Here is a 20,002-nt window from a genome sequence, read left to right as displayed (position 1 = left end):
ATGACAGTAAAAAAAATTATTCATTGACTGGACCTATATTTGCTCTAGAAAGTTTTTTAGATTCTCAGTACCAATGTCTATCTCAGTAATGACAGCCAAGTCATATCTAAATGAGACGAAACAGCAACCAGAGATTTATGAGAAGCCACTTTTCTACTCCTAAAGTGACAATTCAATTAGTAACGGCTTTACAGCTTTCTTACTAATGGTACCTGCACCTTGTCTCATCACTGAAAACTATAGAAAACAAGTGTCAACAGAGCCTAATAAGAATACTGACAAAGTCTGTCATATACTTGACGCTTCTGTTAGCAGTGCACATGATAAATTTGCCACATACCATGTGCACCAATACAGTGTTGTGCAGTTTCCAGGATAGTGTGCCATTTATCATTCAATGTACTCTTTATAAATCAGCTTACAAAACACAGAAAAGCCTTTTACATACCTTTCAAAACCTATCTGTCGAAGTGTTTTCTCCCACGTTGTACCTGTAAACAGATCCAAAAATATCACACAGCATTAATTTCTCAGTATTTTGTAAATAAATACAATAAAAGTTATCCGGGCTTAAGACAGAAGGCAAAGATTTCAGTTTCAACCTAATTCTTTAAGAAATAGAGAAGACATTTTCATAGAAGTTTAATATTGCTTGTGTATCTTTTGAACAGAATATTTCACATTTATTAATAACTAGTGATGAGCGAATATACTCGTTACTTGAGATTTCTCAAGCATGCTCAGGGGTCCTCCGAGTATTTTTTGGTGCTCGGAGATTTAGTTTTTCTTGCCGCAGCTGAATGATTTACATGTGTTAGCCAGCATAAGTACATGTGGGGGTTTCCTAGCAACCAGGCAACCCCCACATGTACTTATGCTGGCTAACAGATGTAAATCATTCAAAAAAACTAAATCTCCGAGCACTAAAAAATACTCGGAGGACCCCTGAGCATGCTCGAGAAATCTCGAGTAATGAGTATATTACTCATCACTATTAATGATGTCATTTTTTGCATCTATGAAATTGAAGAGGGCAAACAATGAGAATTGAGGCTAAACTCTATTGTATTTGGAGTTATGTAACTTTCTGAATTTTATTTTACACCAGTTACTATGAGCACCTGGACATTTTTAACCTTTTAACTTATGGACAGACAGTGACTTTGGCTGTGTCACAGGTGGAGCAACCAAACATTGCATTGTGCCAATGCTACATTACAGCGTAATGTAGATGAATGGGTTTGAATTATAAGAGTACTGCAAGACACAGGAAATCCAACTAGATCCTACATTTTTCTCCTTGCTTATCCTGGTCGCAGCCACAGTGTTAAAGGGAATCTATCAGCAGGTTTTTGCTGTTTAATCTGAGAGCAGCATAATATAGAGAAATATATTCTGAGTACAGTGATGTGTCACTTAGGCAAAGTGCTGTGGTTTCAATTCAGTACAATCAGTGTTTTATCAGCAGGAGATTATTACTGCCTGACTAGATCTCGTGGTGGGTTATATAAAGCTCAGCAACCTACATAGCTGGAATCCGGTTCTCAGTCCCTACATTATGCTGCTCTTATTTTACATAGCAAAAAATCTGCTGACAGAATCCCTTTAACTTATACAGGGGTCTAAAAGTACAATTATAATATGACCATATCTAATTTATCACCTGTTTCCTTTTACTAATAAGAAATTGTGAGGATTGTTACCTTTTAGGCTTTTTTTTTAAGAATCTTCTTTTATTTATAAAAAATGGTATAAATAAGACCAAAAAACAATTTTTTCCACGTGAATTTAGCCATATCACATGATTCTTTGTGTGACACAAGCTGAAGAGTTTTTTTTAGCTTAAATTTTGTAATTCAACGTAATTTATATCAACTTTTAGATTCAGTGCAGAAAAAAGCATCTGTGCCATTTTGGTTTGTAACATTTCATAATGGTAAAAAACCTATACGTAACTTTTTCAGCAGGAATAAGCACTGTGTTAATTGTGATAACTTTATGTTTGACAATAAGGACAATACAATTCTCCATATCTCTGACGATAGCATTTACTTTGGCCTGTAAATGTATCTCATGGGCAGAAATAAATCACTGCATATTACACATTTTTTGCACATTTCAAATGATTTTGGCCTAATAATTAGTACAACACATGGAAACATGAAACTGGAACGTTCCCTTTACATAACAGTTAATTCCGTGCCATGTAGCAATAACAGGCAGATAGTGAGACCTCTGACTTTATTACGTCCTGTTATCACAGAAATTTTGTTCCAAAAGTGTTAGTTTTGAAACAGGACACAAAGAGGATGTGTGCAGTTGGCCCCCAACAAGATTATTTACACAGCAGGTGCAGATGAAAGTCTACCTAATGCTAGAATATCCAGATATCAGTATTATATATTTATAATTAACTGCACCAAATACACAAATAAATCCTTGACTTGGCTAACTACTATTTTAGTGCCAGATTAGGGGCCAATCTTTCAGACAAATAATAATAATAATAATTTTTATTTATATAACCCCAACATACTGGTTAGCCCTTTACAATTAAGCGGGGATATGTACAGACAATAAATTCGGTACGAGTTAAGACAATTTAAACAGTGACATTAGGAGTGAGGTCCCTGCTCGCAAGCTTACAATCTACAAGGAAATGTGTCGGGGACACATTAGGTGAAAAGTACTTGTTATTTCAGGTCTGGCCATTATAGTAAATAGGGATTTTCATATAAAGCTGCATGATCCGGTCATCAGCCCGTGTGTTTAAGTGCAATAGTCAAGTATCAAGTGCAGTTATCGTTTGCATGGAGGGTGTTGAGACAGATGAATAGTAGGGTGCAGATTCAGAATAATATTTGGGAGGAGGGAACAGGGCAAAGTTAGTTTACTGAGTAGTTGATGTGGTAGGCTTGTTTGAAGAGATGGGTTTTTAAAGTGCGCTTGAATAGGTCGGGGCTAAGAATCATTCTGATTGTCTGGGGAAGTGCATTCCAGAGAGCTGGCGCAGCACGAGAGAAGTCTTGGAGACGGAGGTGTGAGGTTCGGATCATGGGGGATGTTAGTCTTAGATCATTTGTAGAATGGAGGGCACGTGTATGGTGATAGACAGAGATGAGAGAGGAAATATAAGGCGGTGCAGAACTGTGGAGAGCTTTGTGGGTGAGAGAGATGAGTTTATACTGGACCCTGTAGCGAATGGGTAGCCAGTGTAATGACTGGCACAAGATGGAGGCATCGGTGAAGCGGCTGGACAGAGATATGACCCTGGCTGCCGCATTCAAGATGGATTGGAGAGGAGAAAGTTTGGTAAGAGGGAGACCGATCAGAAGAGAGTTGCAGTAGTCGAGACGAGAATGAATAAGAGCCACAGTAAGAGTCTTAGCAGTTTCAAAGGTGAGAAAAGGTCTGATTAGGGATATAGGGAGTAAAGGAAAGTTAAGTGTCGAATATGACACCAAGACAGCGGGCATGTTGCTTGGGAGTTATGGTTGAACCCTCCATGGTTATTTCGATGTTGGGTAGAGTGAGGTTAGTAGAGGGGAGAAACACAAGAAGTTCAGTTTTGGAGAGATTTAGTTTCAGATAGAGGGAGGACATGATGTTAGAGACAGCAGGCAGATATCCTTGGTATTTTGAATTAGGGTAGGGGTGATGTCAGGGGAAGAAGTTTATAATTGAGTGTCATCAGCATAGAGATGTTACTGGAACACAAATCTGCTGATTGTTTGTCCAATAGGGGCCGTGTAAAGAGAGAAGAGGAGGGGGCCTAGGACTGAGCCCTGCGGAACCCCGATAATAAGGGGATGAGGAGAGGAAGAGGAGCCGGCAAAAGATACAGTGAAGGAGTGGTCAGAGAGGTAGGAGGAGAACCAGGAGAGGGTCTTTGAGGCCTATAGAGCGGAGCATAGTGAGGAAGACCTGGTGATCCAGCGGCAGAGCGATCCAGGAGAATCAGCATGGAGCAATGACCTTTGGATTTAGCTGTTATTAGATCATTAGAGACTTTAGTGAGGGTAGTTTCAGTGGAGTGTAAAGAGCGGAAACCAGATTGTAAGGTGTCGAGAAGAGAGTTATCCGAGAGATAGCGGATTAGACGGGAGTGGACCAAGCGTTCCAGGAGTTTAGAGATGAAGGAAAGGTTAGAGACAGGTCTGTAGTTAGCCGTGCAGTTCTGGTCCAGACAAAGGCTCTATACAATCAGCAAATAGCTTTTTGACATTTCCGTGGCTATTGATATCAAAGTGCATAGCGTTAAATGAGGCTAGAAAATTAGATCTTCTTGAGACGTGCACCAGAAGGAATTTTTGCTATCCAGAAACAGCATGAACACATAGGCAAACATAGGCAAACACAATGGGTACTGGTCAGACAAAGCAAAGATACCTGTGTGACCGCATTACTAGATCCTGATAATTGTGCAAACAGACTTTACATGGGTCACAAATATAAAAGAGTTAACTGTACAATTCATTATCAATTAATTGAAATTTACTTAATCATATAATGTTGGTTGTGTTAACATTTTTTGTGCATCTTTTTCCTATATTATATTTGTTCTATACTATACAGCCTTCCATTATTTTTATAAAAATAAATTGTTACAAAAAGAAACATGGAGCTGCTTTAGAATACAGTCATGACCAAAATTTTTGAGAATGACACCAAAATTATATTTTCACATGATCTGCTGCCCTCTGGTTTTTATTAGTGTTTGTCTGATGTTTATATCACATACAGAAATCTAATTGCAATCATATTATGAGTACCAATAGGTTACATTGACAGTTAGAATGAGTTAATGCAGCAAGTCAATATTTGCAGTGTTGACCCTTCTTCTTCAAGACCTCTGCAATTCTCCCTGGCATGCTCTCAATCAACTTCTGGACCAAATCCTGACTGATAGCAGTCCCTTCTTGCATAATCAATGCTTGCATTTTGCCAGAATTTGTTGGTTTTTGTTTGTCCACCCGTCTCGTGATGATTGACCACAAGTTCTCAATGGGATTAAGATCTGGGGAGTTTCCAGGCCATGGACCCAAAATCTCTATGTTTTGTTCCATGAGCCATTTAGTTATCACCTTTGCTTTATGGCAAGGTGCTCCATCATGCTGGAAAAGGCATTGTTGGGCGCCAAACTGCTCTTGGACGGTTGGGAGAAGTTGCTCTTGGAGGACATTCTGGTACCATTCTTTATTCATGGCTATGTTTTTAGGCAAGACTGTGAGTGAGCCGATTCCCTTGGCTGAGAAGCAACCCCACACATGAATGGTTTCAGGATGCTTTACAGTTGGCATGAGACAAGACTGGTGGTATCGCTCACCTCTTCTTCTCCGAATAAGCTGTTTTCCAGATGTCCCAAACAATCGAAAAGGGGATTCATCAGAGAAAATTACTTTGCCCCTGTCCTCAGCAGTCCACTCCCTGTACCTTTTGCAGAATATCAGTCGGTCCCTGATGTTTTTTCTGGAGAGAAGTGGCTTCTTTGCTGCCCTCCTTTAAACCAGGCCTTGCTCAAAGAGTCTCCACCTCACAGTGCGTGCAGAAGCACTCACACCAACCTGCTGCCATTCCTGAGCAAGCTCAGCACTGCTGGTAGTGCGATCCCGCAGCTGAAACAGTTTTAAGATACGGTCCTGGCACTTGCTGGTCTTTCTTGGGCACCCTGGAGCCTTTTTGACAACAATGGAAGCTCTCTCCTTTAATTCTTGATGATGCGATAGATTGTTGACTGAGGTGCAATCTTTATAGCTGCGATACTCTTCCGTGTTAGGCCATTTTTGTGCAGTGCAATGATGGCTGCACGTGTTTCTTTAGAGTTAACAATGGTTAACTGAAGAGAAACAATGATACCAAGCACCAGCCTCCTTTTAAAGTGTCCAGTGATGTCATTCTTACTTAATCATGACTGATTGATCGCCAGCCCTGTCCTCATCAACACCCACACCTGTGTTAATGGATCAATCACTAAAACGATGTTAGCTGCTCCTTTTAAGGCAGGACTGAAATGATGTTGAAATGTGTTTTGGGGGTTAAAGTTCATTTTCTGGGCAAATATTGACTTTGCAAGTACAGTAATTGCTGTTAAGCTGATCACTCTGACATTCAGGAGTATATGCAAATTGCCATTAGAAAAAATGAAGCAGTAGACTTTGGAAAAATTAATATTTGTCTCATTCTCAAAATTTTTGTCCATGACTGTAATTTACCATATTTCCAGTAATGACTGGGTAGAGTGCATTCCACACATTATTCTGTTCTGTTAAGGAGCGATTGCATTCCCTATCTGATCTCCTTCCATCCGCTCTATCCAGCACAGATTTATTTATCCATTAACATCCTTAGCCCTACTGCTTTGTGCAGTGTGAATCTCCCAAAGTGTTCTTTAGAACGTTTAATCAGTGCAGTATAATCCATTTTTATTCCTTAAATCACTCCCATTAGATTACCATGCATAAATGTTTACTCCACATTACAGACGGTTAATGTCCTCTTGGACTTATGTTTCTACTGCAGAGGCAATATCACATTTGTTACATGAGTAAGAACGAAGAAGACAACTTTGCTGGATTGTCAAGCTCTAATTAATTTAATGAGTCCTGAATTAGTAGTATGAGTGAGTCCAATGACAAAGTGCAACAAAGACCTTCTTCACAGAAGAGAGAGACACTGGTAGCACAGACTTCACTCAATACTATACACATACTGTATGTAGGTGAGGAAGTAATCAAGTTACTTTACATTGTGCAGATTGCCATTTTTTTCTATTACAGTTCCCCTGAAACCAATTAACATGTACTTTTACTGTACATCTTAAAAGATAAGTAAGACAAGTACGAAAGTGGCCTAGCTAATTCTATCTATGCAGTACATTGTTTGGCTGATTCAATTAAGGTACCTTCACACTGAACGATATCGCTAGCGATCCGTGACGTTGCAGCGTCCTGGCTAGTGATATCGTTGAGTTTGACAGGCAGCAGCGATCAGGATCCTGCTGTGCCATCGTTGGTCGGAGCAGAAAGTCCAGAACTTTATTTCATCGCTGGACTCCCGCAGACATTGCTGAATCGGCGTGTGTGACGCCGATTCAGCGATGTCTTCACTGGTAACCAGGGTAAACATCGGGTTACTAAGCGCAGGGCCACGCTTAGTAACCCGATGTTTACCCTGGTTACCAGCCGAAACGTAAAAAAAAAAAAAAAACACTACATACTTACATTCCGGTGTCTGTCCCCCGGCGCTGTGCTTCTGTGCACTGTGTAAGCGCCGGCCAGAAAGCAGAGCACAGCGGTGACATCACCGCTGTGCTTTCCGGCCGGCGCTCACAGTCAGTGCAGAGAAGCACAGCGCCAGGGGACAGACACCGGAATGTAAGTATGTAGTGTTTTTTTTTTTTTACGTTTACGCTGGTAACCAGGGTAAACATCGGGTTACTAAGCACGGCCCTGCGCTTAGTAACCCGATGTTTACCCTGGTTACCAGGGGACTTCGCATAGTTGGTCGCTGGAGAGCTGTCTGTGTGACAGCTCTCCAGCGACCACACAGCGACGCTGCAGCGATCGGGATCGTTATCTAGATCGCTGCAGCATCGCTAAATGTGACAGTACCTTTAGACTGGAGTTATGTTTGCATGCCACTTAATGAATTCGGCGTATCTATGCTGTGGCATGTGCCTCTGTGGGCCTTGACAGAAAGTCTACTCCAGTCTGACCAAGGAAACATCTTCAGTTTTAATTAATCTGCTGGCCGGGTGTAGCCACACCATGCTCTGGCTGCTCCCTAGCTTCATCCATTTTGTCAGAGGTGGCCCAATCTGGTGTAAAAACATCAAAAGTTACTATATGTTGCACAAAAAAAATATTTGTGACTTTTTCAAAGTATTTTTACCAGAAAACTTGAGTAAACACTATGATGTGATAACCAGCCCTTGCAGCTTTAATATCCATGAAATTTGCACAGATTCTGATATGTAAAGTATTACATACTGAATTTGAAGCAGTAAGAATACTCAAGTAGGTCACAGCCAAATTTGCACTAAATTTGCCATCAGCTTCTATATATGCATACATAGCGCCCAAATTTAAATCCAACAGGTTCCTTTGATCACATCGAAGGGGCCCAATGGGGGTTGCATAGTGTCTCATCTCTAAATGCTTAGATGCTATGGTCACTGTTCACCACTGCATCTAAAGGAGTTTAAATGTTGCTATCAGAGCTAGCTCCAATCGCAGCAGTTACCTGGCAGGGAACGGGATGCCATATAAATCCTCCCAACTTATGCCATACATAAAAGGCGGATGTTGGAAGAATTAGGCAGACACTGGGACACTTGGCACCAAGCCTCCCTTAGCAGTCACTTGACAAGCTGAGCTGCTATTGGCGGTACACCACTGATGATGTATCTTACTTACATCACAAATTAGTAAAAGACTAGTATATTAAGTGCAGTATTATTAATGTCAAGGTATGAGATGATTTTTCTCAACTACAGTAACATTTTTAAATTTTGTCCTTTATGGTTCACAATAAAAAATGAAAGCTGGTAAATATGAAAAGCCACTTAGTGTATAGGAAATGTGATTTCTTTAAAATTGTAAAAACTTCCCTTTAATGCCAATATTTTCTGATAACATTCCATCAACTGCAGTTAGTATACATCAAAGTACCATTTGCATTCTTGTCAATACATATACCGGTAAGTACATGTTTGTCACTATTCAAGCCAAGGAATCACTTTAGCATATCTCTAGTTACCACTTAGGATAGCAATTCAGTGTGTAAATTCAATTTTTAAATCTAGAATTAAATAAGTGCCTTTTTTCTTATTCCCTGATTATTAATTTGCTACTTGATTACAGAAGCCTAGGTGCTGAATAAGGCAGTGCGTAGGAATACACTGACAAGGAAGAAGGCAGAATAACAGGACCAGAACATGGCAGACAATGAAACATACTTGAATTAGGATGTAGGAAAGGTATGTGGCACAAATAAGACGTTTAGGCTGTGTGCACACTTTGCGCAGCGTTTTTGGATGCGAGGAATTACATCAAATCCGCAGCGTAGTACAGTAACAATGATAGTCAATGGGAATTTGAGAATTGCTGTGCACATGCTGCGGAAAAATCCGCGTGGATTCCCTGCAGTTTCTTTTCAGTAGCATGTCAATTCTTTGTGAGAAAACGCAGTGTTTCTGCACCCATTGACTATACATTGAGTCAGGCAAATCCGCACATCAAAAAACGTGTCAATCCGCAACAAATGCGCAAGTAATACGCATCAATTCCGCTTTAAATCCTTAAGAATTTTGGCCTGCGTTTTCTGCCAAGAGATGCAGATTCTGTGCGGAAAATTCCCCAGGCCAATCCGCAACGTTTGCAACAAGCACAACAGCAAGGTAATGGACATGAAGATTCATTTTTTCCTTTTTCACTGATTCGCTATAATGAAAAAACATGGGTCCACCACACATCCATTAGTTATAGGAATCATTACCATATCTAGATGTGGTCAGCTCACTTCTTTTCTATTCATTGGTACACTTTAAGGGTATGTTCACACGTTCCTGATTTCCATCCTTTTTTTTTCAGGACTGTTTTTTAAAAAACTGCAGCTCTTGGCAGAAAACGCAGGTCCTTTTTTTGGTCCTTTTTTGGTCCTTTTTTGATGCGTTTTTTGATGCGTTTTTTGATGCAGTTTTCTAGCCAGAGTCTGTGTGTTTTCTAGGAATTTTTTTAGGGTTAAAATGGCTGAAAATACCATAACCCTACCCCTAACCCTAACCCTACCCCTAACCCTACCCCTAACCCTACCCCTAACCCTAACCCTACCCCTACCCCTAACCCTACCCCTAACCCTACCCCTAACCCTAACCCTACCCCTAACCCTACCCCTAACCCTAACCCTATTCTAACCTTAGTGAAAAAAAAAAAAAAAATTCTTTATTTTTTTTATTGTCCCTACCTATGGGGGTGACAAAGGGGGGGGGTCATTTACTATTTTTTTTATTTTGATCACTGAGATAGGTTATATCTCAGTGATCAAAATGCACTTTGGAACGAATCTGCCGGCCGGCAGATTCGGCGGGCGCACTGCGCATGCGCCCGCCATTTTGCAAGTTGGTGGCGCCCAGGGAGAAGACGGCCGGACGGACACCGGGAGGCCGGGTAAGTATAAGGGGGGGAGATTAGGGCACGGGGGGGCATCGGAGCACGGGGGGGGCATAGGAGCACGGGGGGGTGACATAGGAGCACGGGGGGGTGACATCGGAGCACGGGGGAGGGGCATCGGAGCATGGGGGGGTGGGATCGGGGCAGCCACACTCCGCCCACGCACTTCCGCCCGCTTCCCCGCACTTCCTGCTGCAGCGGTTCTGCACCACGAACCGCAATAAAACCCGCAGATCTATTTTTGATCTGCGGGTTTTACTGCGGGTTTGACCTCACAATGGAGGTCTATGGGTGCAGAACCGCTGCTGTTTTACAAAAAGAAGTGACATGGTACTTCTTTTTTACCGCAGCTAATCAGTGCGGTTTTTTTTTTTCAATTCAGGACCATGTGCACAGTGGGTCCTGTTTTCCATAGGGTACAGTGTACTGTACCCTGCATGGAAAACAGCCGCGGAACCGCAGCGGCAAAACCGCTGCGTTTCCGCGGTAAAAAACGCACTGTGTGAACATGGCCTAACACTGATGTGGGGGTCACACAGTCTTTTTTCCTACATTGCACCTGACCGAAAATTTAATTTCAGCAGTTGGGATTACAGCATCAATCTTTTAATCTGGTCACTTCAAGTTATTATATTTGAACAAAAAAAGAAGATATTATTATTTTCACTTATCTCCTTTAATTTAAAGTATGTTAAAGCTTTGCATTACTTTTGTATCTAAATATATAGCTTGCTCCTCACTGTATGCTAATTTTATCACAGTTACTAGATAGGGAGGGAGGGGGTAATAACAATTTAGTCTCTTACTATAATACAGATACCAGACACATTTTTCACATTTAATATGTGAAGAATACGTACTGAGTCTTCAGTTGGGAAACATGACTATAATGACTTAGCCCATGAACTACTGTTCTCTGCCTGTCTTTATATACACTTTAGATCAACAGTTTATGAAAATGTGAATATAAGTGTAAATGTTTAGATCTGTTAGAGCAAAGGTGGGCATTTAAGTCGCAAGTTTGACAGAACGCAGAACATGCCACTTAAAACACTGTCAATTTATTATTTCCACTACATGTTTTACAAAGGAAGCACATTACCAACTTTGATTACACATTTATTAACAAGGCAATAACACTTTTTATAACATACACTGCTCATCTCTGTAAAGAAATATTGTCCAATACTTAGACCAGGCCACCAACGTAATACAATGGTACAGCACACAGTTACGGTATATAGCTCACATAGGAGCTCACACTTGGCAGTGCAATGACTATTTCTATTCCTTCTCCTTATTTCAGGATTTATGATCTTACACCACTCATCTTAGTGTTCTATTAGTTATATAATTACATAGGTCCATCATATTTGACCTAACTTAATCAATTATACAATAGTCATTCCTAGATTAAAGGTTTTTTTTCCCCAAGAAACAAATATAGCAGAAGACGAACCAAAGAGAAACAAACGGACAGCAGCCCTGATCAACGTCCGAATTCCCAAAACTCACATGTTCAAGAATATAGCAGCAAGGTGAGTTTAGTAAAACTGTCTGGGAGTGCCCACATATTCACCTTTCTCATTAAGAGTGGGAAGGGGCTACTACCCCAGAAGATCTTTTACATTACATCCACTCTTATTGCCCCAGTGGATCTGTCGTGAGGATTCATTTAATATACAAATGCTGCAACAAGTGTAACTCTATATGACATATCCTCCCATAGGGATGGGAGGGCATGTTATCTAGATTCTTAAAGGTACATACAATGTTACACACAAAAGAATATCAACAGATCATAGCTATGAGATGATACATATAGTATACTAGATGGTGGCCCGATTCTAACGCATCGGGTATTCTAGAATATGTATGTACGTTGCGCTGTGAGTGGGGTTAAATTTTGCGCCAATATCGCTGATTGATCGCGCCCGGGTGGCCGATTAGCAAAGCGTGGTTCAAATCCAGCGCCAATTCGCGGCCGGACTGCACCTGTTGCTGATTGGTTGTAGCCTGCCGGGCGTGACCAATCAGCGAAGCGTGATTTAAATCCCATTCCATTGTCGCTGATTTGTCGCAGCTGGCCAGGCGCAACCAATCAGTGACACGGGATTTCCGTGACAGACAAACAGGTGGAAGTGGACGTTAGACGATTATATAGATAGATGATATCAGTGGCCACCATATAACACATAGGGCAGCACAGTGGCTTAGTGGAATTGGGGTCCTGGCTTCAAATCCCACCAAGTACAACATCTTTAAGGAGTTTATATGTTTTCCCCTGTGTTTGCAGGGATTTCTTCCAGTACTCCAAACAGGGAATCTAGATTGTGAGCCCCAATGAGGACATTGATGATGATGTCTGTAAAGCGCTGTGGAATTGTGTAACTGAGTAAAATAAACAGTCACAGAAAATACACTGCAGATTGTAGGGAATTCCATTGATGGAGGAGCATCTAGAGAAACCCGCACCGTAAACCACAGCATAGTCCGCGTGTAAAGCGATCAGACTATATAGCAGCCTCAGTGTAATCACACTGTGACTCCAGAGCACCATCACCTTACTAACTTCTGTGACAACGGCGGCAGGTGAGGGGTGTGCAGAACTCCCACCATACACACAGGAGTATATAGCACTGGACCTCAGAGTATAATGCTGCACATTTGATTCACCAAATTTCCCGGGGTGATTGGAGAGAATCTGCTCATCCTTAGACCACAGCGGTATGGCCTTCACCCATCTGATGCACACGGTATATCCTAAAAGTAATCCCCTTTTACTAACATTGCACATCTGGTCACAAAAGCATCAGACAGGCACAAATGTGCCAAAGGGGGAATGAGAAAAACAGCCACATTGATGCCAACTGCTGCTGTAGTCACAGATCAGTTCTCATAGAGCCTATCAAGTAGGACCATCAGGTGATGAGATCCTTGTGAGATGGCACACTGTACCCTGCACACCATACCCTGCACACCATAGCCTACACACAGCACCTTGCCCACCGTACCCTGCACACCATACGCTGCACACAGCACCTTGCCCACCATACCCTGCACACCGAACCTTGCCCATCGCACCCTGCACACCGTACCCTGCCCTCGCCTATCAGCCACTTGGACCTCCTAGACTCTGAGCCTCGCTGTGTGTTTCCAGCCTCAGCTCAGACACTGGGTCGCAGCAGAGACCTGCAGTACAGATACAGAGTCTCAGTGTCTTCTGCAGGGACAAGAGAAGACACCCGCTCACCATGACGAACACCCGGTCCGCGTCCGGATAGGTGAGCGGGTCCTGGGGTCTCACCCGCACATTACACGGCAGCATCACCTGCAGGCTGCTCAGTGGGTGCACGATGAGGGTCCACTGCTTCAGAGGCTTATTCCGGGACTCCGCTGCCGCTGCTCTGCTGCCGGCCGCGACCAATCAGCGACGCGGGATTTCCGTGACAGACAATCAGACGGAAGTGACCCTTAGACGATTATAAAGATAGATACCACTGCAAGCATAATAGCAATCTCATGTATTATTCCATTATGTATACCATCAGAGGAACACATAATCTTTTAAGAGAGCTTTTAATAACTGGAATAGATGCCAAATCCTGGGTCACTCCAGATGGGGAAAACATAAATAGTAGTAGGTCAGGGTCCAAATAGGGTCAGAGCAACATCTAAGATTGAAACATGATGCATAGTAAAGAGAAATCACAACATTAACTTTCTGTTTAAATAGGAGAACCAAAATATAACTCTATCAAGTACTGGCAGCTGTTCTCCATAGGTGAGAGTATCACAATTGTAGACCAGTGCCTATTCCCCCCAGGAGTTAAAGAAAAGAAACAAACATTTAATTGTTCATTCAATCCAGAAGGAAAAACTATGTTAAGGGAAAAAATCCATCTAGTCTCCTTTCTCAGTATCATCTGATCCCAGTCCCCCCTTTCACTGACTTGACTATCTTATCAATCTCCATAAATTTGATGTACCGGTACATCTTTAGTCCACCATGATGGGCATTACCGTGTTTGGCCAAAGGGGTATCCCTGTTGTGCTCAATGTCACGCATGTGCTCACCAGTGCGAAGTCTAAATTCCCGATTGGTTTTGCCTATGTACATAAGGCCACAAACGCATGTAGCCTTTCATACACTTCCCTTTGTGCCAAAGTTAATGAAGGCTCTGATCTCAAATTCGCTACGTGTAACATTACTGTGGAAATTCTTCCCGGTTGTCAAAGATGGGCAGGCTGTACATTTGCCACATCTATAACAACCTTTGAGATCAGAGGAAAGCCACATGCTGGGATGTTGTATAGAAAAATGGCTAATAATAATAATAATAATCTTTATTTATATAGCGCCAACATATTCCGCAGCGCTTTACAGTTTAACAGTTTCAAACACAACAGTCATAAGTAACAACGTTAACAATACAATAATTAAAGCGAAATAAGACGACCCTGCTCGTGAGAGCTTACAATCTACAATGAGGTGGGGGAGATACAAAGTACAGGTGTGTATTTACAATTATGTATTTACAATGATGGTCCAGCCATCATCAGGGGGTGGGGGATAGATGGAGATAGTGAATGGGCTACACACACACAAACATAACATGACTTTGATTACTGAATGTGATAGGCCGCTCTGAACAAATGTGTTTTGAGCGAGCGCCTAAAACTATGCAAATTGTGGATGGTCCTAATTTCTTGGGGTACAGCATTCCAGAGGATTGGCGCAGCGTGGGAGAAGTCTTGGAGTCGGGAGTGGGAGGTACGGATTAGTGCAGAGGTTAGTCGAAAGTCATTTGCAGAACGCAGCGGTCGGCTAGGCCAATAGACCGAAATGAAGGAGGAGATATATGGGGGTGCCGAACTGTGGAGAGCTTTGTGGGTGAGAACAAGTACTTTGAATTGTATCCTATAATGAATGGGCAGCCAATGTAACGACTGGCGAAGAGTGGACGAACCAGTCTGCCCCTTAGAGATTTATCTTTTTTTATAGGTCACAAGAGGGATCTGGTCTAGATTCCAATTGATGTCTTTGTCAATCATGAGGATTGGCCAATGTTTTGTCAATATAGATCTTATTTCATGCAAACTGTTTGAGTAGGTTGCGATGCATCTGATAAGATTTTCGGGCTCACTTTTGGGTTTAGATGTCAGTAACTTGGCCCTATTATTTATTTTGCCTCTTTGTATTCTTGCTTGAGAACTTTATCAGGATAGCCTCTTTCGAGAAACCTCCCTCTCAGTTCCCTTGCCTGTTTCTCAGACTTTGTATTGTCAGTACAGTTGCAGCGTATCCGTAGGTATTGGCTTTATGGGATACCTCTCCTGAGGGGTTTGGGATGTTTACTTTCCCACTTCAGAAGGGAATTGGTGGCTGTGGCTTTACCATAGACAGATATTGCTAAGCATTCTTTAGTGGTCTTTTTTATACTGACGTCCAGAAATGGTAGAATGTCCAGATTCCACTCATATGTGAACCACAGCCCTATATTGTTCATATTAAGACTATCCACAAATTGATTAAGCTCATCAGGAGTACCCTTCCAAATTAGGAAGATGTAATCTATGTAACAACTTCACATATTGATCTTATCTGTGTGCGTTTCATTACCCTGTTTAAAGACGAAGGTTTCTTCCCACCAGCCCAGGAGCAAATTAGCGTAGCTGGATGCACAGAGGCTACCCATAGCTGTGCCCCTGAGCTGGTGGTAATATCTTCCATAAAATGTAAAAACATTTTTGGTTAGGCAAATTTTGAGAATACTTAAAAAGGAGTGGTTAGGGGTCCAGTACTGACATTCCCTAGTTGAAAGAAATTATGAATTAATTAGTAAGTTTTTTTTAAGTCTTTAATTTTTTATCTAGAGTTGGAGGGAGCTATGATAATAGGACATGTGTCCTCAGAATTACTTTTTATGTAGATCATAATATTACAATAATCTAATTATACCTGCTAGCAGATCTAGCATGCTTCATTCCACCTTAAAGGAACTCTGTCAATACAGAATGACTGTTCAAACTAAGTCCCACCACTTGGTGCTTCAGGGTGGGGTCCAAGGGCGGACATACCGACGGTTCAACCGATGCGGCTGCACCGGGGCCCAGAGGCTCTGGGGGCCCTTGCAGGGCAGCTAATAATGAGGGCAATCTGGCCAGTTTATCCAGCTCTGAGGGGCCCCTGGCCAGATTGCCCTCATGTGCGGCGGGCAGAAACTTGGAAGTAATTCCTGCAGCTCCTCTGCCTGCAAGAGAAAAAGGCAGCGGAGTAGAGCTACAGGGAATGGATCCATCCTGCTTCCTGCCAGCGCTTCAGGATACCGTGTGCAGAGATGAGGTGTGTTTGTATGTGTGCGTGTGTATGCAGAGGTGAATGATGTAGTGTATGTCTGTGTGTATGTAGGTGGAGGAGAGGGCAATGATGGGGCAGGAGGCAATGATTGGGTTGACGGAGAGGGCAATAATAGAGGTGGTGGGGGAGAAAGAAATTATGGGAGTGGTGAAAAGGGCAATGATGGGGGTGGTGGGGGAGGAGAAAATGATAGAGGTGGTGAATGGACAATAATGGGGATGGTGTGGAGGAGGAAATGATGGAGGCAGTGTAATGGACAATGATGGGGTGGTGGGGAAAAGACAATGATAGTGGTCATGGAAAGGGCAATGATGGGGATGGCGGGGGAGGAAGAAATAATGGAAGTCGTGGAATGGGTAATGATGGGGAGAAGACAATGATGGCAGTGGAAAGGACAATGATGGGGTGGTGGGAAGGAGGCAATGATGGAGGTGGTGGAATGGGTAATGATGGGGATGTTGGGGATGAGGAAATGATGGAGGTCATGGAATGGGTAATGATGGGGGTGGTGGGGGAAAAGACAATGATGGTGGTGGTGGAAAGCGCAATGATGGGGATGGTGGGGGAGGAGGAAATGATGGAGGTCGTGGAATGGGTGATGGGGTGGTGGGGAGGAAATCATGAAGGTCATGGAATGGGTGATGGAGGGGGTGGTGGGGAGAAGACAATGATGATGGCGGTGGAAAGAACAATGATGGGGTGATAGGGGAGGAGTAAATGATGGAGGTGGTGGAATGGGTAATGATGGGGTGATGGGGGAGAAGGCAATGATGGTGGCAGCGGAAAGGACAATGATGGGGTGGTGAGGAGGCAATGATGGTGGTGGTGGAATGGGCAATAATGGGGTGGTGGGGAGAAAGCAATGATGAAGGTGGTGAAAACGGCAAACATGGGAGTGGGTTTGGGGGCAATAATGGGATGAGGGGGAGGGGGACAATGAGGGGTGTGGGGGATTGGGATGGGAGGACAGGGGATTTGTAATGGATTTAGGAACAGAAGGAGGTGGAGGAAGATGTTATTATCAATTATTATGTCTAAGGGTACCGTCACACTATACGATTTACCAACGATCACGACCAGCGATACGACCTGGCCGTGATCGTTAGTAAGTCGTAGTGTGGTCGCTGGAAAGCTGTCACACAGACAGCTCTCCAGCGACCAACGATGCTGAGGTCCCCGGGTAACCAGGGTAAACATCGGGTTACTAAGCGCAGGACCGCGCTTAGTAACCCGATGTTTACCCTGGTTACCAGCGTAAAAAAAACCAAACAGCACATACTTATATTCCGGTGTCTGTCCCTTGCCGTCTGCTTCCCGCACTCACTGACTGCCGGCCGTAAAGTGAAAGCACAGCACAGCGGTGACGTCACTGCTGTGCTCTGCTTTCACTTTACGGCCGGCAGTCAGTGAGTGCGGGAAGCAGACGGCAAGGGACCTGACGGACACCGGAATGTAAGTATGTGCGGTTTTTTTTTTTTTTTACATTTACGCTGGTAACCAGGGTAAACATCGGGTTACTAAGCGCGGCCCTGCGCTTAGTAACCTGATGCTTACCCTGGTTACAAGCGAACGCATCGCTAGATCGGTGTCACACACACCGATCTAGCGATGACAGCGGGAGATCCAGCGACGAAAGAATGTTCCAAACGATCTGCTACGACGTACAATTCTCAGCAGGATCCCTGATCGCTGCTGCGTGTCAGACACAGCGATATCGTATGGATATCGCTGGAACGTCACAAATCGTACCGTCGTAGCGATCAAAATGGCACTGTGTGACGGTACCCTAACACAGTCCCCTTAGTATAAAGTGTACTCACTCATTATGTATAGCACAGTCCCTTTGTATATAGTGTACTCACTTATGTATAGCACAGTTGCTTAGTGTATAGTGTACTCACTTATTATGTATAACACCATCCTTCGTTACATAGTTTCCTCTTTTGTTATGTATAAAACCATCCTTTATGAAGTACTGTCCTCTCTAATTATATGTGGTGCCATCCCTTATTATATAGCTTCCTCTGCTGTTATGTACAGTGCTGTCTCTTACATAGTGTATTCTTGTCAATTTTTTTTAATCACAGTGCACTCTTTTATTACATAGTCCCCTCTCTTGTTAGATATAAAATGACTGGTGATGGAGGAGCCAGTGGCCAGATTACCAATCCATCAGCTCCTCCTTTAGAAAGGAAGCTTTCCCATGCTCCATCAGCTGTCATTGTATTATACAGCTAACAAGACAGGATGGTATGTAATAAAAAAAAACAGGGCTCTATAAAATCCAATATGTAATGGACGGTGCTCTACATAACAAGAGAGGACACTGTATAAGGGACAGCAATATACATAATAAAGGAAACTATGTAATATATACCTGTATGTGTGTGTGGCTATATACCGTATATACTAGAGTATAAGCCGAGATTTTCAGCCCATATTTTTGGGCTGAAAGTCCCCCTCTTGGCTTATACTCAAGTCATACCAGGGGGTCGGCAGGGGAGGAGGAGCGGGGGCTGTGTAATTATACTCACCTACTCCCGGCGCGGTCCCTGCAGTCCCTGCTTCTTCCAGCGCTGCATCTTTTTCCTGTATTGAGCGGTCACATGGTACCGCTCATTACAAAAATGAATATGCGGCTCCACCTCCCACAGCGGTGGAGCTGCATATTCATGACTGTAATGATCGCTAACTGTGACCGCTCAATACAGGAAGAAGATGCAGCGGTGGAAGAAGCAGGGACCGCGCCGGGAGCAGGTAAGTATACGGGGAGCGCAGCGCTGCGCGATATTTACCTGCTTCTCGCTCCGGTGCGGCTTCGTCTCTAGCGTCCTCTGGCTGTGATGCTCAGGTTAAAGGGCGCGGTGACGTAGTCAGTGCGCGCCCTCTGCTGAGCATCAGTGCTGGAGACGGAGCCGCACGAGGAGCAGGTAAATATTGAAAGCGCCGGCGTCCTGAGCGAAGAGAGGTGAGTATGTGATTTTTTTTTTATTGCAGCAGCAGCATTCTATATGGCACAGCTTTATAAGGAGCATCTAATGGGCCATAATCAACGGTGCAGAGCCTTCTATATGGGGCACAGCTTTATAAGGAGCATCTATGGGGCCATAATGAACGGTGCAGAGCTTTCTATATGGCACAGCTTTATAAGGAGCATCTATGGGGCCATAATCAACGGTGCAGAGCATTCTATATGGCACAGCTTTATAAGGAGCATCTATGGGGCCATAATGAATGGTGCAGAGCATTATATGTGGGGCACAGCTTTATATGGAGCATCTATGGGGCCATAATGAACGGTGCAGAACTTTCTATATGGCACAGCTTTATAAGTAGCATCTATGGGGCCATAATGAACGTGCAGAGCATTCTATATGGGCACAGATTTATATGGAGCATCTATGGGGCCATAATGAACGGTGCAGAGCATTATATGTGGGGCACAGCTTTATATGGAGCATCTATGGGGCCA

General features: G+C 43.2%; 1 protein-coding gene across 1 annotated transcript in view; it reads right to left on the bottom strand.

The window, feature by feature from the left end:
• Positions 1–20,002, bottom strand: part of PIEZO2 (piezo type mechanosensitive ion channel component 2) — a 628,465-nt gene that overhangs the window by 327,112 nt on the left and 281,351 nt on the right. Inside the window, exon 4 of the mRNA XM_069731039.1 lies at positions 449–491. Coding sequence (XP_069587140.1) covers positions 449–491 — 43 coding nt within the window. The remainder of the gene's footprint in view (positions 1–448; positions 492–20,002) is intronic.

Source organism: Ranitomeya imitator, chromosome 6 (assembly GCF_032444005.1).
Source record: "Ranitomeya imitator isolate aRanImi1 chromosome 6, aRanImi1.pri, whole genome shotgun sequence".
NCBI lineage: Eukaryota > Metazoa > Chordata > Amphibia > Anura > Dendrobatidae > Ranitomeya > Ranitomeya imitator.
This window is presented reverse-complemented; position numbering and strand designations above follow the sequence as displayed.